General features: G+C 40.9%; 1 protein-coding gene across 1 annotated transcript in view; it reads right to left on the bottom strand.

Annotated features, from left to right (window-relative positions):
- Positions 1 to 24190, bottom strand: part of rps6ka5 (ribosomal protein S6 kinase, polypeptide 5) — a 165272-nt gene that overhangs the window by 68216 nt on the left and 72866 nt on the right. Inside the window, exons 4-5 of the mRNA XM_080202198.1 lie at positions 9238 to 9353; positions 2184 to 2291 (exon numbers count right to left, since the gene is read on the bottom strand). Coding sequence (XP_080058324.1) covers positions 2184 to 2291; positions 9238 to 9353 — 224 coding nt within the window. The remainder of the gene's footprint in view (positions 1 to 2183; positions 2292 to 9237; positions 9354 to 24190) is intronic.

Here is a 24190-nt window from a genome sequence, read left to right as displayed (position 1 = left end):
ATAGGCTGTGCACTTGGGTTGCTGCTGAGCTGCAGGCTGAGCTCCAAGATGGAGGCTGAGGCCCTGCCAATACAATGAAACTTTATATTTTGGAAATTTTAAACTGGGATGACAGGACTGTCGTGTGAGCAGAGACTAAGTCAGTTCAGATTATATTCACTGGTGTTTAGAAGAATGAAAGGGGGTCTCACAGAGACTTATAAAATCCCAAAAGGGTTAGACAGGGTAGATCCAGAAAGAATGTTTCCGATAGTGGCAGAGTCCCATAACAAGGGGCCATAGTTTGGTGATAAGGGGTAAACCTTTTAGAACTGAGGTGAGGAGAGATTTCTTCATCTAGAGGTTGGTGAATATGTGGAATTCACTGCCACAGAAAACAATTGAGGCTAAAATGTTGTCTGATTTCAAGAAGAACTTAGATATAACTCTAGGGGTTAAAGGGATCAAGGGACATGGGGGGGCGGAAGGGGGGTCAGGATACTGAATTTGATGATCAGCCATGATCAAAATGAATGGTGGAGCAGGCATGAAGGACCGAGTTTCTATGTTTCTAATAGTATTTTACTCCAATTTGAATTTTATTTTTTCAAACAATTAATGATTTATAAGCAATGTTTAATTCAGTAGTGTGACTATATTCGTAAGTGTGCAGGCCACATATAGCTTGACATAAATTTCAGGAGTGCAATATTTGACGGTCACATAAGTATTTATTTTTCTGCAGTACGTAAATAAAACCTTGTTTGTATCTGGTCTGATTTTGCACGTAAGTATTAATTATTTGACATACAAATTTACAGATCATACAATACTTTATTTGCAAGTGCTTTACACCATGTTGTGTTCCAATTATTAAATTGTGTTAGAATTGTGTCTAATTCCAGTTTACTGACTAATTTTTTTCCAAAAGACTGCAGCTTACAGCTGAATCTCAATTAGTAGCTCTGTACTGCTCATAAAATATTCAAATACAACTCTCACATTTGACATTCATCCACACAGAAACCACTGTTTATCACGTGCACAATTTACATGCGCTAACTTGTATTTACATAAACTTGCTTTTATCCAGGAAAAAACATCACCAATCAGTTAGAGATTTTCAGCAGTTGCAAAGCACTCCTGACCTGAGTGGGGTAAACATCCCTACTGATCAGTCTGCAAGTACACAGACCCACACTATCAATTTGGGGGTACAAACTCTGACTGATTTATCGGGGGTGGTGGGGTACATAGCCCCACTGATCTGTCTGAGGGGTACACAGCCTCACAGATCAGGCTGGGTGTACACAGCCCCATTGATCAACCTGAGCAAAAAGTGTCCCATTGCTCTGACTGAGGGTACAAAGTGCATGATTTGCACTGTTAGCCCACATGGTTCCTATTAGCCTATTAGATAAATGATTATTAACACATGGCAGAAACAAGTTGTTGATAGAAGATAGATTACTTCATGGTACTTTTCTCCCTCCTCACCAACCCCACCAAACCCAAAAGCAGTTACAATGGCAAACTGTAACCTAAATTATAGAAACATAGAATCCCTACAGTGCAGAAGGAGGCCATTCCACCCATTGAATCAGCATCAACCACAGTCCCATTCAATTCCTGTAAGCTCACATATTTACCCTGCTAATTTCCCAGATACTATGGTCAACTTATCATGGCCAATTTGCCTAAGCTATACATCTTTGGACTGTGGGAGGAAACCAGAGCACCTGAGGGAACCCACACAGACATGGGGAGAATGTGTAAACTCCACATAGACAGTGACTCAAGGCTGGAATTGAACCCCAATCCCTGGTGCTGTGAGGCAGCAGTGCTGACAGCATAAAACTGTAAACAAAGCAACGTCTATTGGAGTCTGAGGTGAAACGGCAAAATCAGCAAACAAGGATTTCACGTGAACAAGGAATACAAGATCTGTGTATGATCTGGTATTTGGATATCCGAATTGCCTCAGGCCAATGTAATCTTACACCAGTTGAGCCGCAAAGGCTTAATGATTTGTCTGATTTTGAACAAGGCTTAAGAAAAATATTGCTGTAGTAAAATACATCAAATTCACATCATTGTTAAATACTGTTTTCCCAAAATAGATTTGATATTAATTTAGAACACACCATTGGGCACCATCAATGCATTATGCATGTTGTTTCAAGAAAGTTGAAAGAAACACTTACTTCATCTATTAGGAACTCTTTACTGAGTCCAAAATCTGTTAGAACCACATGGCCATTACTGTCGAGAAGTATGTTCTCCAGTTTAATGTCTCGATATATAATTCCAAGCTGTGGAAAACACACAGTAAGCAAAAGTTATAGATATAGGAACATTTTTCCCACAACAGTGAAACACAATGTTGCTTTTTGCAACAGCATTGTCTATTTTTAATTTTTTTTAACGAAAGCTATTGACAGCACTTTTATACTATTTCAAATAAGAACTCCATCTCTTGAAAGGCTTATCATCTTGAAGGGTCATCAATTATAATCCAAGATTTTGCCAGGGAATATCCCGATTTTGATTAAAACACAGGCTGTTGATCCCAAGACCAGAAGGAAAAACCATTTCAAAAGCTGAACCAAATCCAACCGATGCTCCAACTTAGCTAGGGAAACGATAACATCCACTAGTCTGATGTGATCAAGAAGACGATGCCATCAATCGGAAGGCAGTTCATTCGTCGTATAATATTCAACATCAGGAGCTCCCACTGTTCCACAGTACCAGTTAGAGGTGGGACAGGAAAATAATACACATTCAAAAAAAGTTTTTTTGTCCAGGGGACCAATCTGTACAATTTTTGTTTTTTTTTGCCATCTAGGTAGATCAGGCAGGAATCGGTATAAACTTGGGCAGCTTCTAAAAGGAGGGGTTGAGCGAAAGGAGGGAACACAAGGCATATGGCTCAACAAGCTTGGAATTTCAGAGCAGCATCTGGCTTTCCCTCTCTCTACAACAGGACTAAAGGAAGTTGCATACCTCAAGGAATGAGTACAGCCCCGAGACTTTGACCAGAGAGAATACAAGGCAGGTGAATGTTTTATTTGTAGCCTATGGAAGGCTCAGCCCAACACTATGGAAAGTCACCTCACATTTCCCAACCAAACCTTACGCGCCGGATTCTCCAACCTCGCCCACAGCCGGGATTCTCCCATCCCACTGCAGTGAATGGAGATTTGGTTGAGCGTCAAATTCTCCATTCTCCCTGGCCTGAGAATTCCAGCCTTGGTAATTTTAGGGGTTTAACAACCGTGAGTAAGGGAACCTGGAGGGACTTAGCTTGGTGAAGTCCAAGGGGAAGTGATCGGTTTTGTTATTACCCACATAAGAATGGTTAGCATCGGCTGTGCCATATTTAGATTCATTGTACATAATAAATATACTCTTATCATTCAAAACTTGAAACATGTATCGCTTGCATTATTCATCATCTTTCAGCCTGGTTCATAAATGTAAGTCCAGACCTTCAACCCTAAACGAGTGAGTTTGGTCATGACCATTAAGGTTGAACTATCCTCACATAATGGAAACACTATACAGTCTACCATGCACTACTTCTAGTATGACCCTCCATGGTGACTATGAACAAGCTGCTTGACCAACTAGAACTAGACTAATTAGCACTGTTGCCTCACAGCACCAGGGACCTAGGTTAAGTTCTGGCCTTGACTGACTTCTTGTATGGCTTCTGCATGCTCTCTCCATGTCTACATGGGTTTGCTCCGAGTGCTCCAGTTTCCTCCCACACTCCAAAGATTTGTAGGTTAGGTGGACTGGCCACACTAAATTGTCCTTAGTGTCCCAAGATGTGTAGGTTAGGAGGGATAATAAAGGTAAATACGTGGGGTTATGGGGATATGGCCTGGGTAAGACACTCTATCAAAGAGTTGGTGCAGAATTGATGGGCCGAATGGCCTCCTTCTGCACTGGAAGGATTCTATGATTCAAGAGGGAGGGCAAGAGGTGTCATCATAATCAAGTCTGATACTGCCCTCACTCAAGATTCATAATTGTGCACTTCCAACATGGAATATTGGGTAGTGATCAGAAACACAAAGCCTGACCAATTTTCATGTCACTATCCCAGATACCAAGACCAATGTAACATCCCCATTACCGCTCCGGCTGAGACTAGAGATTGGCACAGTTTGAGAATCATGCCTAGGATTTTTCTGCATTATAACAGTGAGTGCACGTCAAAGGGTCCTTCCATAAAGCACTTCAGGGCATCCCGAGGTCATGGAAGGCCCTATGTAAATGTAATTTTTCATTACACGACTGCATGGTTTGGCTGCTGATTCATTTTCATTTAACATATTTACAGTACCTATGTAACATGCATTAGCCTTCAGTAGTGATCAGTGTTTGTCAAGGCAAAATGCAATCACAACCAGTCCATATTTTTAGAATATAAGTTTTATCTCCAGGTAACAAAATTAAACCTGGAATGAGAAAGGGTCAAATTAGTCTCCCAAGTTCGCTCCTTCCATAGTTAACTGATTACCACTTCAATTACAGACTGTCTTTCTATCTAAGATTTCAATGCCAGTTCGTAAATATCAATGAATAGGCTGATATAGCTAGTGCAGCAGAGAGGATGTTGTTCCGAGACAGTCAAAGTTAGCTAGGTGATACAATGAGCATAACTAGAGATACCTGAGGACAATCTAGGGGAATGAGTCACCCAAGAGTTTACCTGGATGTAAATCAAAATGCAAAAAAAGAAAGTACTGGAATCACACAACAGGTCAGTTGTCAGAATCTGCGGAGAGAGCCTTAATATTTCAGACAGTCCAAACCCTCATTAAATTTGAAAGACGAACAAGCGTTTGAATTCAATCAGGACAATGCATGTGGGAAGGATAAAACACAGTGGAAAATAGAGGAGGAATGATCTGTAGCCTACTTTAAAGAGAAAGAAAATGGATCGACAACAGAGATGATTTTTATATCAGACAATGGGAAGAAGTGTTAAGGGAAATTAATAACGCCATAATGATTCTGGAAAAACAGTAGTCTGTGTGAATACTCCTTAGGCAGTAGGAAACAACAAAGAAAGCAGCATAAAACTCATAACAGTGAAAACTTGTAAAAGAACACAGAATTTATATGTACATGCTTAAGTACATTTGAAAATAAAATAGTGGAAATTTAAAAATGGAGTAAAGTCCACTGCACTAAGAAACAGGCCAAAGTCCATCGGACTAGAAAATATGCTGCAAATATGATCCAAATATTTTGGGATCCATTTGATAAGGAGGTGGTACAATAGGATGAGAAAATGGAAAACACAGCGCCCTTACTTTAAAAAGAATTCCAGGGAACTGAACACTTGTGACAGATACTGACAATTTTACAAAATACTGCCAAGGCCAAGCTGGTGGAACATTTTGGAAGATCAAAGGTGGAATTTTCCCATCCTGCCCACCATGGGAATCGTAGCAGGTGGGTGGAGAGGGGTAAAGGTCCATTGACCTCAGGTGGGATTTTTCAGTTTTAGGGTAGATGCAGCTGGAAAATCCCTCCGCCAAGTTTTGATGGTAAGGCTAACCCTGGATCTTCAGAAGGTGAGTCATTCCTGGACAATTTAACAGGCTTTCATTTGATGAAGTACCGTGAATCACCATGGGATATTTTACTATGTTAAATGCAACACTTTTATAAATGATCTGGAAGAGAGATTCGGTAGATTTGACGATAGTTTGCATCAATGTAACACCTTCACTGTAGGAAAATGTTGCAATGCACATCACAGAAGCATTCAAGTCATCAAGTTACTGAGTCATTTTGGCACAGATGGAGGCTATTTGGCCACTGAATCCATGCAGGCTACTTGTAGAGCAACCCAGTCAATTCCATTTCCCCACTCTTTCCCTGTAGCTCGCTGTGCAAGTTATTTCCATCACATCACCATCAACTTTCCTTTTAAAATATTTTATCATCTTCGCTTCTACCACCCTCAAAGGCAGCAAGTTCTCTCACTGTGTAAAAAGGTTCTTCCTACAGTGCCCCTACATCTCTTGTCCAAAAGCAGAAATCCATGTCCCCTCATGCTTGTACCGTCAACTAACGGGGGAACATTTCCTTGAACTCTTTATCTGAATCTGGCACAATCTTGTACATCTCTAACCAATCTCTCCTTAATCTCCTTTGTTCCAAGAACAACTCCAGCTTCTCTAACCTGTTTACAGCTAAAATCCTTTATCCCTAGAACTATCTTCACCCTTTACCCTCTCATCCTTCCTGAAGTGTGGTACCCAGAACTCTAGCTGGGGCCTAACCAGAGCTTTATGAAGGTTCAGCACAATTTCTCTTCTTTTGCACTCAATCCTTCTATTTGTGAAGTCCAAGATCCCATATACTTTCTTTACTACACTTTTATTATGTTCTGCCACTCTCAAAAAGATCTATGCATATGGCAGCCAGGTCCCCCTCTAGAACTGTACCATTTAATCTGTATTGCTTCTCTCTGTCCCTCCTGCGAAAATGTATCGCCTCACGCTTTTCTGTAATAAATTCTGTCTGCCACCTGTCTACCTATTCTGCTTGACAATCTATGTCCTCCTGCAGTTCATTGTGATCTTCCTCTTGTCTGCTACATGTTTAAATCTGATATCATTGAGAATTTTACTGCAAATTCCAACATCCAAGTCACTTATATACAAAAGCATAGTCCTGGCACTGAACTTTAGGGAACAAAATATGACACTGAGCCAAGGAAGGATGTATTAGGCAGGTGACCAAAAGCTTGGCCCAAGAGATCGTTTTTAAGCAGCATCTTAAAGAATGAAAGGAACAAGGAGACTTGGGGCAGGAATTCCAAAAGTTAGGGCTTAAACAATTGAAAACAAAGGTGCCAATGATGGAACCAACTAAATGGCAAATAGACTGGAGAAATTTAAAATTAACATCAAAATGTCATAGATGGATAACATGGCAGACGATGATGAAAGGCGAGAGGGGAACTTGAACTATGGAGAGGAGATGTGACAATCATGGGTGGTTTGAGTGCTGGTAATTGTGAAGTCATGTCCTCAGGCAGAGTTAAAACCAGGCCCAATGCTCTTTTCAACTCCTGAGAATTTATATATTTCTAAATCTTATTAGGAAAATCCAACCTTTAATCTCCTGAAATTGGCAGAGCTATGGATATATTAATTTGACCATAGGGATTAAAAGGCAGTTCAGGTCACCATGCTCTCCTACTGGAATTATCAACTATCATCCCATTTCTCTGTTCTTTTGGCTAAATTATTTTATATTTTTCCTTTTCACATTATCCAATTCTTTAAATCCACTCTGAAAGGATATTACAATTTCTGCCTCAATGGTCAACTGTAAAGAGGATATAATAACCCTTTGTGACAGCCTTTCTCTTCAGTTTCCCCATTCATTCTTCCATTGTTCATTCTCAGTCTATAGTCTCTTTTTATCTACTCCTCTACCAATCTTTCATTACTTACCCTTTCATAATCTTTTCGATAGTCTGTTTGATTCACATGGGTGTTAGGAAAGGAGCACAGAGATTTTGGCTATGTGTTCTGATGACAGGTAGTTTGTACACAAAGTAGTGCTATCTTATATGGCATCTACAGTCTAACAATAGGCCACAGAGTTTGATACATCACAAAGTTGCCTCCTACTCTAACTGCCGCTTTCTATCCTGCTCCTGTAACCCTCTGTTCCTTTTTACTTCCTGTCCAGGTCATGGAGGGGGTTTGAGTTGCCTGAAAATACAACCAGAAAGCTTTTGGGGAGGCCGTTAAAAGGTGGACAAAATAGCAGACAAATAAGTTCAGCAAAGCATCACAATGATGTAGGATCCACAATGATGTAGGAATGCCAAGAAGAGAAGCATACTGAAACCCAAAGGTAGAAGACCGTTGGCTAAGATATACTGCAGTAAGTTATTAGACAGTAGCGATTTCTAGTCAAGATCAAGTACATTCAGTTCAATCTACTGGAGACCAGGGAACGTTATGAAGAACAGGAGGTGATGGATGACCTGAACTTGGTGTTGGACTGGATGTAGGCAGCACAGTTTTGACAAATTACATTATGTATAGAGAGTTTAGGAGTCAGATATTTGCAAATTTAAGCACTGTTAAAGTGAAATTGTGGATAAAGGTTTCAGTAATGGTGATAATGACAAAGTAAAGGTGAAGGTGTTGTGGAGGGGAATGCAAATGGTCTTACAATGATTCAAAGCTTCACTCCAGGTCAAGCAGGGAACCCAAGTAGTGCAACCTGTCAAACAAGTGTGACATTTCAAATCACACACTATCTTAGACAATAAATGCAAGATGCTATGTTGTGGAGGCAATGAAAGAAATTTTAAAAGTAATTAGCCAATGAAACAAACCCATCCACTGGCACTGGACTGGAATATTAGACAAGCAATGATTAAAATGTAAGTTGTATTCACATGTAGAAGATGATGAAATATTTATTATTGCCACATAGTAATCTGCTTAAAATATTTTTGCAATGCTACCCCTTGGCATGTATCCCACATAATTTATTACCTTGGTTGTATCTCATGGGTTTATTCCTTTTGTACTCTTATAGAGGCAGCTTTTAATAGGGAGGGTGTAAACTGGTATCTGGACCACTTTCTTTCTGTGGTTTCGCTGGTAACATCTGACGCCCATCCCTAACTACCCTTGAACTGAGTGCCTTGCTAGGTCATTGCTGAGAGTTTGGAGTCACATTGACCAGATGTGGTAAGGACGGCAGAGGTTGGACTCTAACCTGGCGATGTGAGTCTTCTTACCCTGAAGGACATCAGTGAACTAGATGAGTTTTTATGACAATCGACAGTAGGTTCATTGTTACTAGCTTTCCATTCCAGATGCACTAATAAATTTAACTTAAATTCTACCAGCTGCCATGGTGGGATCTCCATCCATATTTCCAGAGCATTACTAGTTCAGTGAAATTCCCACCAGGCCACTGTCTTCTTGTAAAAAGAGATCACTGATTTGGGATTTTTTCAGCTGTCCATAATTCTATACATGTAACAACATTTTTTTAAACTAACTGCAACACATGCCCGCACAATAAAACACAATATTCAAGGCACTTTGCAACACCCTGTTGAACCTTAGAAGCATTGAAGTTAAGATATTCTCCTAATCTACATTGCGTATTTTCTCTACTTAATCAATCCAAGAAGCAGACCGATAATGTATTTGACAAATACAATTCTTGGCTGGTAATGGTGCAGCTTACCTTGTGTAGATGTTCCAGTGCTAGCACTATTTCCCCACTGTATATTCTCACTGCATGCTCTGTGAAGCGTTCCCTCTGCGACAAGTGCGTAAACAATTCCCCTCCATTCACGTAGTCTATTACACAAAATAAAACATGAGGAAGAAACCATTGTAAACCACAGTAATGCAAATATCATAAAATATCAAATATAAAATATCGTAAAATAGAAAGATTACGTAATGCAGCTGACATTCCCAAACAGAAACACATGTTCAGTGGCACAAAGCCACAACATTTTACGCACATAGAAATTCAAATTTGGTTTTTACCATGCTTGTTTAAATATTACTAAAACTGATTTTACAACTGCATTTCCATAGCTCTGAAATATTGCTTGCATTAGCTTTTCACACAATTCACGTAATGTAGTTTAGCAAAGAACTCGTATGAAACCACATTCCTTTCACAATTCCCAGCGTATCCTGAAAATGCTCGCAGAAAAGTTGTAGGCAAATAGTTCTGACAGTTAAAAAGTTGGATACCAGAACCCACTGTGCAAAGATTTATGTCACACTTGGGAAATTTTGACTACATTCGAAATTTAAGTATACAACAAGCAATACGGAACTAAAAATATTCTGGCTAAATCAATAAATACAGGAATGAATAGGGATAAGCCATTTGGGACAACTGTATAATAAAACAGTTGTGCACTCAACCCTGTAAAAAAAGAACCAACAACACATTTGAAAAACACTGCAGGCCAGCATCTGGCTTGATTTTCTAAGCGAAGGAAAGCACAAGTTGTAGCTTCCTTTGATTCCATTTACGTCAAGCAAGTGGTCTTTCACTGATATTTTCAAGGTTATGTTTTATAGGGCTTACTGCAAAAAGAAAAAAATGGGTCTGATACATATATTCTCCAAATTACAATGCAAAAATTAAAACAAAAAATAGAAACCACACTGCTAAAGCACAATTGCAAGTTTGGTTCCAAATGATAGAAAGCAAAGTGTAATCTCATTAATTTCCAGCTGATGCTGTAGGGCAGCTAGCCAACACAAACTTGTCAATAGATTGAACAGTGAGTGATTCCAAAGACCAGCATCCTCACTAGTAATTTTCAATGTTACCTGCAGCAACACAATAACATCAACACAACCAGCATCTTAGTGCCAATTCCTGATTCTGGGACATCTTCTAAATGACAGAGTTATGAGGAGGTGATAAATTCAAGTAAACTGGTATAAGCCCCATGGCACAGTGCATCTCAACTTCCAAAAGGCTTTTGTTGAAGTCTTATGAAGTCTCTTGAAGTCAGAGTCAAAGCTGTTGGGATTCAGGTGAAAACCTGGAAGTGGATGAGAAATTGGTGGAAACATAGGAAACAATGCATACAGATTGACTGCATTAGCGTTCAGTGCTGGGACCATTACAATTCCTGATTTACATCAATGATCCAAATTCAAGAACTCAATGCAAAGTAAAGGCCAATGGAAACAGAAGGAGCAACTCAAAAAGTACCAGATGATTTGAACAGATTGTGTAAATGTTAAGGAAATACATACATATTTCATGTAGAATAGCATAACCTATTGGATATACAAAAAAGAAACACATACTCCATGGAATCGCGAAGTTGAAAGAGAAAAAGCAGTTTTAGTAGACTCCTTGCTCAGTGCAACCAACAAGGGAAGATCAATAATCAACAAAGCCAGCAGAGTGCTGAACTATTCAACCAGAAGACTAGAATATAATTCACAGTAATTGGTGCTTAACTTTATGGTATTTTGGTTAGACTACATCTTGAATACTGCATCCAGTTCTGGATACCAAAAAACAAGCATTCAAGCACTGGGGGCAATGTAGAAAAGAGGCATGGCTGCAAATGCCAGTGTTAAACACCCAATCATGGGGAACGACTGGCATTCAAAAAAAGACATCGGGGACACAGTTTTACAGGAGCATATAAGATTGTTAAGAGACAACTGACCTGCAATATTACTATAAACTATGAGAGTGGAACTAGGGAGCATCAGTTCGAACATATGAAAGATAATTTTAGGACTGATATCAGGAACTTTTTCTTCACACAAATGTGATTGATGTATGAAATGGACTTCTGATAGTGTTATCCAGTGGAATCATTTCAGAAACAATTTGGTGTGAATGACAAACAGTAGCATTTCTCTTATTGAATGGGCTGAATGGTGTTTGTGTAATTATTGTGCGATGTTGTGAATTTCAAGGCAGACAAGCTGCAAGATTATCAAATGGCCTTCAGAGATTTGCTAATTGTTAACCAGACCACAACCAATTAATTCAGTAGCACTTGCTTAAATTAAAAATTTCAACATCCCAGATCACTTAACATAAGAGTGAATTGCACTTCTGTTAAAAGATTATTAGCTATTAATAGTGAGAAATCTAGGCATTAATATTTTGTTCTACCCACAAGAGGCACCTGTGTCACAGATTATTATGCTACTAGTTGCAAAACACTTTCCAGTTATTTTCTCAAATTAGTTCTAGGTCTGAAACTTACATTGTACTGACCCCTTTCTGGTCAGTTATTTATAACTTTGTTATATTGTGGGCCAAATTTACTAGAAAGTAATTGGATAATTGAATCAGTTTTAACTAATGATGAAACTCAGTAAACCCTCTCCTTACCCCTTTATAACGTGGGAAGCTTCCATAATGAAATAACGCACCTGTGAACTCCCCTTTACTATACAGCAACTGTGTATGCTTAACTGGCTGACTGTCTAGTCACAGAAAATGCCCAGGAAAGCATCTCTAGTCTACTTGAGCAGAATCAGAGCTCATCCCCTATTTTAGGCCACAGATGGCATGTCTGACAGCAATCATTATTAGGGGACCTACTATGCTTTGACACTCTCTGCCATTATGGTAAGAGGCACCCATTGAAACCTGTCTAATGAGGACTTTGATGCCTTCAAAGTCATGAGCAATGACTGTTTAAGATTCAGAAATATTGTCATTAAAGGAAAGGAGGCACTGGTAATAATAAGGCAGTAACTGTGGGAGGGTGACTACTACAATGAATTTAACATCAAAGCATATTCACTGTACAGACCTCTTATAATATTCTACAAAGAGAGGTTTATACATATCGTCGCTAATTTAGTTCCAAGAAACTTTAAATGGTTCTATTACTTTAGTGGGCAGTGATCTAAGCTCAAAGCAAGGACAATCTGTGATTGGTTTCTTTACTGTTTCCTAGTCTTACTTTTCTAAACCTAATTATTTAAACCTAAATTAGGTTTTTAACAAAGAATGCTTGGTTCTATTTCAGTTACAGGAAACTTGTCAGCCCTAGGATTGATTTTTGTTTTGCAAAACCTATCTATTGCCTGTAGTTACATACTACTGCCAAGTATAATTTTAGTCAGGAGCTTTCTGTGAACATGTAGTGCCAATGTGCACATCAGCTTCAGGATATAAACCTAGTGAGTGCTTTGGAATCAATCTCTTTCTTGTATTAATGTCAGTTTCAGGTTAAGCTGCAGTATTACATCGAGCAATCCCAATATCATGATTTGACAAAGAGGTGAGTCAGAGGGCGACAACCTTTTGAAGCATTAGATCAATTTCAGATCAAAATGAAACAGATGTTGCACTTCATTAAAGAGGCGATGCTGGGATTTTGCACTCGACTAAAAATTGGTCTCACTGCTCCTTCCATTTCAATGTATAGCAAAACTAATCTTTTATCTTTTTCAAGGGGCTGTTTACTATTTGTGGTGTTGAGCCTGGTCTATTTCTGACTCTTAAATTCAACCTTGCTACAGAAATACTGGTGAATATATCCAGAAATAAAAATCCATTAAAAACTCAAAATTGCAACACTCTAACTTTACATATAAATATTCCAACTGGTACCAATTTCCCCCAACCTTTTATTCTTTAACATGGCAATAATTCTTCCTGCTACAGTAGTGATCATTTAAAACTTAATGGTGAATATAATACAAAGTAAATGTCTCATGTGCACCAGCATAAAACCCTTTAACTTCCCAGTGTTCTGTTAGTCCTGCCCTTGCTACTCTCTTTGTGGCGACATAACTTCTGCAGTGGCTTAAAAACTTTTTTGATTGGCCAACTCCTTGACCACATCAATAGATTCCTAGGAACTTCCTGCAATTGCTAAAACTCCCGGGAGTACGTTATTCTAATACCCAAAAGGCAGCATCGGCTGATCCAAAGAAAATATTGTTCCAGAAAACTTGTTTACTACTGTGCTAAAGTGAACAAATACAAATCAAGTTAACCAAACAATAGATTTTGGACATCTGAAATTAAAATATAAGCGCTGGAAAAACTCGGCAGTCTCACAGCATCTTTGGAGAAAGACTGTTAATGTTTTCAAGTTAAATATGACTGCTTTGGAATAAGGTTTTTTGAAGAAGTCATACTTGACTTGAAACACGAACTCTGCTTCTCTTTCTGAGCAAGTATAATAATCTTGATTACCTCTATGATCCCTTTGTATTCCTTCACAGAACCCTTTGAGATCTGAAGACACAAACCTGAACAACTAGATGAAGATATCACATCAAGTGGGGACTTGCCCATTGAAATTAAGGAACAATGGCAAGACAAGCATTGCTCTCTGATTTGGGTGGAGTTGGGTTCAGTTTCTCAGACAAATGCTAAGGAAGACTCAATCTTCAACATGGGCTGATGTAGGTCAGACAGTCATCCTCTCTACAATGAGCCAAGTCAAAGTTTGATGTGACATGCAACTGTTCCTGCATAACAAGAAAAATAACTTGCATTTTTATAGCAATAACCGAAAATGCTGGAGAACCTCAGCAGCTCTGACAGTATCTGTAGTGAGAGAATAGAGCCAACGCTTCAGGTATGGATGACCCCTCGTCATCTCGAAACGTTAGCTCTATTCTCTCTCCCCAGGTGCTGTGAGACCTGTTGAGATTTTCCAGCATTTTCTGTTTTAGTTTCAGATTACAGCAGCTGCAGTATCTTGCTTTTAATATTGCATTTTTATAGCATCATTCATACACTCATGATGCTCCAAAGGGTTTCAAAGCCAAGTAATTGTTGTGCGAACAGTGATCATCAACGTCACCTAGACAAATGTGGCAGCAAATTGGATAATCTATTTTTAGTGGTTTTGGTTGAGGGGGTAATTGGCTTGAACAAGTGAAGAAATCATGAACAGCACACTGGGAACTTCAACATCCATCTAGACAAGGAGATGGGATGTTAGACCTGGACATGTGGCACAAACTCAAGCATCAGTCTTGATTATATGTTTGAATCATGAAGTGGGGCTTGAACTCACAACTGAGATAGAAATGTGAGTCTCATCCCTGTGCCTCGCTGGCAATGTGGAGGTTAGACAGCCAAACAGCCTTATAAATCCTTAACTAATGCAAGATTGCAATTATTCTCCAACTGCTGTCTGCTAACTGTTTTAATGGTAGTATCTAGGTCAGACAGCCACAATCAGAGTATCTTGCATTGATTCTCAAATCCTGAGGCAAATAAGCATTTTATAGCAGTAATTATCACGGATTAGTTTTCTTCAGGGTGGTCCATGTTACAGTCAGTTAGACCCCGGTGCAGATAGTAACTTGATAGAAATTCTGAATCTGTTCCCCTCCAACCATACACTGATTTGTCCAGCTCACGTGCCACCAGCAGTCTTTTTATCTATACATTCACAGTTCATTTGATAGTCACAATCAACATGCAGGAGTCTACTGTGGGATGTGGAACAGAGTGCATATTGTAACTGGGATTTTATACGGACCCAGGGCACAGTGGAAGGAGGGTAGGATGGCCTCCCACCCGGAGACCAATAGAAGTTCTTACAAGCCACTTAAGGGCCTCTTTTCACTGTTGCTGGTAACGTACCAGCAGGTGGGCAATTTGCCACAGGAGATCCAGTGGTTTATAGGGGAAAGGAGGAGTGGGGGGGGGGGGGGGGGGGGTGCCCTCCTGATCGGGTACCTTCTGACCAATTGAGGACCTCCCTGGTAGCGAGTGCTGCCCCTTAGAAAGCCTGCCTGCTCTCACAAGCAACACCCATCCACTCACCGAAACGTGTCAATGTGGCTCCGATTGGCCCTGACCTCACTTATTGGGTTCCAGGATCTCTTCCTGGGATGCTGCAGCTGATTGGGTCCAGACACAGCAGGCACCTAGTGCATTTTTTCTAATGATAACAATTATTTTAATTTCCTCCCTCTCTTGCCCACCATCCCCTGCCCCAATTTTCTATTACTGGGATCCTAGTATAAAACTAGTGTCAGAGTTAGGATGATTGTTTCACTTGTAGCAAGGTAAGAATGGATTATCACTGAACTCTGACAACATTACCCCAAACTATCTATTGCTCTGATTCCAGCCTAATGTGAAAGCTCTCCCCCACTCCATTTCTCAACAGGCATTGGGAGCCAGGCTTTTACCTGCCTAAGTCCCACACTCTGGAATTCTCTTCCGAACTGTAACTCTTTGATCAAACCTTTGGTCATCATTCCACATTTAATTTTCATTGGTTTTCCACCCCCCTTCACCGTTGTGAAGCACTTGAAACATTCTTCAGTTATTGAGTTTTACAACTAACACTACTTGTGTATTTCTGGACAAATATTCACTGTTGATTATATGTGAGAGCAATTAGCAGTTGAATGGATGTAATTGTGCATATTGGGGTGGAATTTCTTGTGTGTTTGCACCCAGAGACACCTGTAATCTGGAACCAAGCAAACATGCAGCAAAATGTTTGCGGAACATTGGGCAGAAGTGAATTGTGCACCTACTTATGATACAACCAAATCTCCTTAATCCTTTGCATTTGTAATGAACGCATCTTTTTCCCTAACAATGACCGCTCGAAAGCATTGTATGCAAATACCCTGCCACTGCAGTAATTTAGGAACTCTTAAAACTCTGACAAGATTTTCATACACCTGTGATTACCATAATTAGATCCAAATAGCTGTTCCAGGAAGTATTAACCACTCTCATCCTGTGAATCCTGATGGCTATTTTTCTGGTTCTTTGCTTTTTTCCTGACTGTATCTGTGCATGATACTCCATCGTGCAGCCATTGGGCAGGATTTTCCGCATGCACCTGCAGCAGAAGTTTCGTGTCAATAGAGGCGGCCTGCAATTGGCCGCAGGTGGCATCTTCTGAGCTCACTGCTTCAAAGGGGTTTCCCGTACTAAGGACCTCACCGCTACCATCTGGAAACCTGTGGCAGGGGTTTGCCGCCAGTGAGAACAGCTGAAAAATCCCAACCATTATCACAGAAAAGGAGAATAAAGAGGAAGAAGAGCACCTGAAACTGGGAGAAGAAGCTTGGAAGACTGAGGTACATGAACAGCATTTTAGCGCAGAGTCTTTCTATTTACCATAACTTACTTGTGAGTATACAATGCTTTTATTTATAAAGCCCAGGATGTAGTCTCTGCTTCCTCAACTGGCTGTACTATCTTCAGTGATTTGTGCACATATACCCCCAAGTCCCTCTGTTCTCTGTACCTCCTTTCCCTTTTCTTCCTATAAAAATGTTTCACGTCAGACTTCACTACATTAAATTTAATCTGCCATATGTCTGCCCATTCCACCAGCCTGTTCAGGTAACCAATATCCTATTCCGGAGATTTAATGTATCTACTGAAAAGGAAAAGGCAGAGTGCATTAGCTTTTTATGGGACTGCTGCCTTCCTGGACCGTTGTCAGGTACATGTTCCAGAAACAGAGGAATGTGGAGGGCTGGATTTTTAAGGATAGATATTACCCCTGAAAGCTATGATTCAATGACATTTTATTTACATCCAACAGATAAAACTTGGGAAGGTATATACAACCAAATGCATATGTACAGCAGCTTTCGGGATGCTGGAGCTGCTGGAGCCCAAATCCATTTCAGGGTATCCTACAAGTATCCCCGAGAGGGTAGAAAGGATAGCTCTCATCTGCCCTGCACAACTATGCCTTGATAAAATGCTTAAACCTTGGCATCCAGTGGTGTGGGGGTTTGAAGGATGAGAATGGGCCAAATTAAGAAGATGATTCTGGACTGTTGGACCAAGAGGTGAAATGTCTGCAAATGATGTCACTTGAGAAGGTGGAGCAGGCGGACAGCAGCTTGTGGCACAGACAATACCAAATGAGTGTCTCTGCATAAGTTGTAACAAGAAAAATGAGCTGACACATCTTTAACTTTAAAGACTTTTATTATTTTTTTTAAAAAATCACAAAATTAGTAAAGTTAACCTAAAATTTTAACAACAAATATTGCCAGAAAAAAATTAAACTCTGCTTAATATTATGATCCCAACTTTTGCTAATACTAGACAAGTCAGGTCCCAGAGTGAAACTTGGCTTGATTGGTCCTAACTTTAATTTTTTGAAACTGTGGAGGTAAGTTATTGAACAAATTCACAGGAATCTGCTGATGAGATTTTAACATAAAGAATAAAACAAGAAAAATGAACTATATTACACCAGACAAAAAGGGTTGGAAAACGCTCAATACAAATGCCAGAAAATTATCCAAATATTCACTAATCCTTCAACTCTACTATATCATTGCAGACGCATAAAAGTTCAAAAAGATAACACAATTTACAATTTCAGTCTTGTATGCTAATATTCAGAGTAACTACATGGTACAGGTGAATTAACAGGTGAACTGTGATCGAACACCCCAATCCAAAACAAGTGACAGATGCCACCAAAACAGATTCCAACACTGTGAGCCAACTGAAACTCTGCCTTCTTCATGAGGGTTTCCAATCTCCATGTTCAAAATTTACCTGGGAATCTCTCCAAGTGCCATTCCTACTTGGATGGCTTCAACAAAAATCCACCTTCAGGGTTTCAATCTCGCCTTTTGAGATTCCCTTCCCCGGGATGGTCGAGTATGCTCACACTTCACTTTCAGATCTTCGACCGGGCCAAGCAGGACACCAATGCCCCAAAGAATGCCCTTGCGTTTATGGCCTGCAGTGTCATCGAGCTTCAAATGCCTTCTCGGATCTTCAGGGTTTCTCATTAGCTCACTTTTCTTCAGTTCTGCTCCCCACAGCTCGCTCTTTAACCGAAAGCCTACTGTTCTGTTTCATTTTATCAACTTTACTTAAAAGGATTTATTTCTGATTTCTGTCCTGGTCCCTTACCTATCTATCCCACTTCCTGGTTTAGGAATTTTTTCTTTATCTGGGACCTTCTCCTTGGCTCCCTCCCCGTGTCCTGCTCTCTGAGACACCGTCAGTGCAATGCCACTCCTTGTCAGGTCACCTTTCATACGTTTTTACTTTTCTTCTTCAGTACATGTGAGCAGGGCCAGTTCCCAGCCTGAAATGAGAAAATCCACTAACTCCGCATGAGTGGTTCCTTCCCCAGCCAGTGCGCGTGCAGCAGACATAAAAATGTAAAATAGAATGGGGGAGGGAATACTCCGATTGCAAAGGCACTGAGAATCAGGAGTCAGCAGAAAAATGAACACAGACTGAATAAAATGGCCCTCGCTATTCACCCGCCTTCCCAGTGGGACCTGCAGCAGGCAGACTTTGATGCAGGCCCTCACAAGCGAAGGCCAGGGACGTTGGATCCCAAGGGTTGAACATAAGAACATAAGAAATAGGAGCAGGAGTAGGCCATCTAGCCCTTCGAGCCTGCCCCGCCATTCAATAAGATCATGGCTGATCTGTTGTGGCTCAGTTCCACTTTCCCGCCCTCTCCCCATAACCCTTAATCCCCTCTCTTATCAAGAACCCATCAACCTGCTTCTTAAAAATATTTAGCGAGGCAGCCTCCACCACTTCAACGGGCAGAGAATTCCAGAGATTCACCACCCTTTGAGTGAAGAAGTTCCTCCTCAACTCCGTTCTAAACCGCCTCCCCTTTATCTTGAGGCTGTGCCCCCTAGTCCTACTGTCTTTTTTGAGCGGGAAGAGTCTCTCCACCTCTATCCTATCCATCCCATTCATCATCTTATACGTCTCAATGAGATCTCCCCTCATTCTTCTAAACTCTAACGAGTACAAGCCTAGTTTATTCAGCCTCTCCTCATAGCTCAATCCCCTCAACTCTGGTATCAGCCTAGTAAACCTCCTCTGCACTCCCTCCAGGGCCAAAATATCCTTGCGCAGGTGCGGCGCCCAAAACTGCAAGGACCTCCAACCCCACAGCAATGAGAAGCATCCTCTCCCACCACACCACTAAGGAATGAGATTTATCTGACCAAACCCCCCACTCTGGCCCTCTTCCTCCTCAGATCACCCACATTGCCCCCCCTTTCCCTCTCAAACAACGTCCCCATCCCTATACAGCCTCCCTCCAAGTTTCTTGCTGGTGTGGGCACTTAGTCCCATTTCAGGAGAATCGCGGCCTTGAATTTGTCTGTGTGGAGTTTACATGGTCTCTCTATGTCTGCATGAGTTTTCTCTCACACTCCAAAAATGTGCAAGTTAGGCTGACTGGCCATGGAAAATTGCCCCTTCGTGCCAGCAGGACTAGCAGGGTAAATACATGGGATTGCCTGGGTGGGATTGTTGCCAGTGATGGCTCGATGGGCTGAATGGTCTCCTTTTGCACTGAAAGACTCTATGATTCAATGAACTGAATAAATACAGCTAGTTCCCAGCCAGCGCATGTTCTGAAGTCCTGGGACCCGTTGGGAAGTGGGATTCCTGATATCCAAGGTAAATATTTGACTTTCACAACATTAGACATCTGAACAAATTCTTTCAGAAACTCCAATAAAACTTTAACCAGACTCTGAGATGAGTACAAGGTTTTATGGAAATGTTAAGCTTTTAGAAATGTTAACTATGATAAACGTTTATTAAACATTACTCAGCATTGAAAACCAAGATTAAACTTATTTCAACTTCGAAAAATGTTACAGATCTGTCAAGAGGTAGTAGCATAATGGCAATGTCACTGAACTGGTAACCTGGAAACTCAGATTTATTAACATGCATTGGGGCATATTAATAAATCTGAACATAAAGCTAGTCTCAGTAATGATGACCATGTTGCAACTGTACAAAACTCTGGTGCGGCCGCACTTGGAGTATTGTGTACAGTTCTGGTCCCCACATTATAGGAAGGATGTGGAGGCATCGGAGAGGTTGCAGAGGAGGTTTACCAGGATGTTGCCTGGTATGGAAGGAAGGTCCTATGAGGAGAGACTGAGGGATTTGAGGTTGTTCTCGTTAGAAAGAAGGCGGCTAAGAGGAGACCTTATTGAAACATACAAGATGATTAGAGGTTTAGATAGGGTGGACAGTGATAGCCTTTTTCCTCAGATGGAGAAAGCTAGCACGAGGGGACATAGCTTTAAATTAAGGGGTGGTAGTTATAGGACGGATGTCAGAGGTAGGTTCTTTACCCAGAGGGTGGTGGGGGAATGGAATGCCCTGCCTGCTGCAGTTGTAGATGCGCCTAGTTTGGGGGCGTTTAAGAGGTCCGTGGATAGGTTTATGGATGGAAAGGGATTGGTTTAGGTTAGAGGGTCATTGCTTTTTTCTTAATTGGTCGGAGCAACATCGTGGGACGAAGGGCCTGTTCTGCGCTGTAATGTTCCATGTTCTATGAATCATCATCAAATGTACTCATCTGATTTTAAAACTGTTTCTTCTCCTGTCACCACCCTGTTCCCTGCAACAGTACTGTGATAACCCTAGAGGTCCATTTTCTTCTGACGGCAAAATCAGACAGTGGAGATAACTGAGTGCGTTCTCTGGGTTATCGTCCCCAGAAATTTCCAGCCACACATCTTTGGAAAACAACATTAAATTGAGAAGAGCTTTACCAGTCATTTAATGAGCTTAACTTTGCATTCAACCCATAAATTGCCACTAGACAAAAGGTTTGTAATCCTAGTGTCAGGGTGAGTCAAGATCTTAGATGCTAGGCATTTCTTAACTATGGTTTTCCAGAGCTAGTAGCTGAACAATATTTACAGCCATTTCAGTATCATAAAATTGTTTGAAAGTAGCTTACCATCTGATTCTGTTACTAGAAGTTGAGTTCAACTATTAAATGATCTCATTCCGTTCTTGAATGAAGATTTGGTGAGTTCTGAGAGCAAAGAGGAAGGGAGTGATGAATCCCATAACCAAAAGCGAGGGTCTCTTTGCCACTTCTTTATCCACAATTAGGATCAGCTTGTAATCTGCATACATGTGCTTTTCACATTCTCAGCACAGGCTTCCATTTCCAACTGAATGAATTAATGGCTACCGATTGCCTTATCAGGTTTAAGCACAATCACCAATCTTTTGTGATACTTGAAACAAAGTTGTTACAGGTGTATCTTGCATCTGCAATGTTCCCCACTTGACTATACTGCTGCTAATATTGGCCCATCAAAATACAGATATATACTTCCTACAGCTCTAGATTTCATTCTATTTCAACGGGCGCGATTTTCCCGACCCATTGCACTGCTTGAGTAGCGCAGCAAGCGGACAATGTCAGCAGGAAGGCTGAGACAGGGTTCACAACCAGCATCCAGCCGGTCACATCTTTCCCCAGCCAATTTTTAATGGCATAATCAGCCTGGTGCCAGAAAACGATGCAAGGCTGATTACAATATTGAAATGCTGATTTGAATATCATTAGCAAGCCCGGGACAGTATTGTGCAGGCTCGCTAATGTACCCGTCGGGGGAGATTCCCACCAGCAGGGATTAAAGCTGGTTTTCATCAAGATGGTCTTGCTAGTGGGGGTAGAGGCCACTGAGGCCCCCCTGCGAGGTCACATGTTGGGGAAATCCCCTTGTGCAGGGCCAGCCTGGCACCTCGGCAGTGGCAAGGGGGAGAAGTCTGAGGGGTTACGACCTTCTGGAAAGCAGGGCTGGACCAGGTGCAGGTCGATTGCTGGTGGTGGGGGGATGGGGAGGGGTGGTGGGGAGAAGACCACTGCACTCTGTACAGTGATTGGTGGGCAGCAGCAATTAGGGCTAGCCATTGGGAAGGGGTGGCAATCGGGGTTAGCCATGGGGAGGGGGACATACTGTGGCTGGTGATCGGGAAGTGGGGGTGGCACAAAATGCTGGAAATTTAATTGACTAAGTTCGCCCAAAAAATGGGTGGGAAAGGTTCCGCTTTCGTGCCTGCTGGGCACTTCATTTTTTTTGGAAAATCGCACCCATGATTTTAGCAAATTCTGACTTATCAAGCCTGAAATAATAAAATATGAAACACCGTCTACCAAATGCACCAGAGAAAAAAAAAAGGTATAATATCCATTCTCTAATATAATATGACCTTTAAATTGCCCTATTTACAGCCTTTGCATTTGACACTTTGTTGGGGGGCGATGGCCTAGTGGTATTATCAGTAGACTATTAATCCAGAAATTATGCCAATATTCTCAGGATCCGGGTTCGAATCCTGCCACGGCAGATGGTGGAATTTGAATTCAATAATAAATACCTGAAATTAAGAATCTACCATTGTCAATTGTTGGAAACACCCATCTGGTTGACTAATGGCCTTTAGGGAAGGAAATCTGCTGTCCTTAACTGGTCTGGCCTACACGTGACTTCACAGGCACAGCAATGTGATTGATTCTCAACTGCTCTCTGAGGGAAATTGTGAAGCGCAATAAATGTTGGCCAGCCAGCGACGCCCACGTCCCACGAATGAATTTTTAAAATATGAAACAATAGAAACACATTTCATGACATTTTTTGCATTGTTCCTGGCTAGGATTATGAAGGTTATCTACTTCTGAGATACTTTTGAGGGTGGTAGGGCAGGAAAACAAGTTCTCAGAACAAAGTTTTGAATTGGAAATTAGTTCACTTAAAACATGCCAGCTCTCAGCTGTCAAGTAAACAAGAATGATCCATATCTTTAAGGTATCTTGACTGAAATCTAATATCTGCTCTAGTAATTGCATAGTGACAAAATTGCCATTTGAGTCATGCTGTTTGAAGCTAAAACAACTATTGGAGGTTTGGCAGCTTATACAGTGTTCAGAAAACCAAGCCTTTTTTAAAATAGAGCTTGTCTGCTCTTGCCTGGCTGGAACCACAAAAAAATTATTTTATTTGTTAGCAATCATTGAATTTACAGCACAGAACTAGGCCCACAGACGTGAGGCTCATACTTAAACTCCACATAAACCTTCTCTCGTTTGCTTCACCCAAACCCTATCTTTATAACTTTCCTCTTCTTTTGCCTTCAGTTACTTATCAAGCTTTCCTATATTTGCCTCAACTGCTCCATGTGTTAGTGAGCTCCACATTCCAATCCCTGTCTCAGTAAAAGCATTTTTCTCAGACTCCTACTGTTGTGAAAATGTTTAATTTCATGATACAGACATCTTATGAATGCAACTTATGGTTTTTGGGAAATTAAGTTAGTAATGTTTTTGAAAATTCGTTTACAGAATGTGGGTGTCGCTGGTTAGACCAGCATTTATTGCCCATCCCCAGTGGCCCTTGAGAAAATGGTGGTGAGCTGCCTTCTTGAACCACTATAGTCACTGAGATGTAGATACACCCATAATGCTGTTCGGGAGGGTGTTCCAGGATTTTGACCCAGCGGCAGTGAAGGAATGGTGACATATTTCCAAGTCAAGATGGTGTGTGGCTTGGAGAGGAAATCCAGGTGGTGGTGTTCCCAGGTTTCTCACAGAAACAGCAGTCAACTTTGAAGGCTATGAAAAAGCAGTGTGTATCTGCTGGCAGTCAGAGCTAGGGGCACAGAGGCCACTATGTAGCAGAAGTATTCCTGAATTGGAGTCACTAAGTAAGAATTTCAAGTGGGCCCCACGCTAAGAAGAAAAAGTCTGAGTCCATGAGAAATTAAAACTGTCCAATCCGTCTGTTAAAGTGAGTCGAAGAGATTGGTAGTGGAATCCTTGCAGATGGAGAACTCTGAAAGTCAAAGTACCAGACTGGGAAACTGAGGAAAAGTGAATTCCTAAGAATTCTGACACAACTTGGTC

Source organism: Carcharhinus amblyrhynchos, chromosome 14 (genome assembly GCF_965287045.1).
Source record: "Carcharhinus amblyrhynchos chromosome 14, sCarAmb.v2.hapA, whole genome shotgun sequence".
NCBI classification, from domain to species: domain Eukaryota; kingdom Metazoa; phylum Chordata; class Chondrichthyes; order Carcharhiniformes; family Carcharhinidae; genus Carcharhinus; species Carcharhinus amblyrhynchos.
The sequence above is the reverse complement of the archived record's forward strand: the minus strand, read 5'-3'. Positions and strand labels throughout refer to the sequence as shown.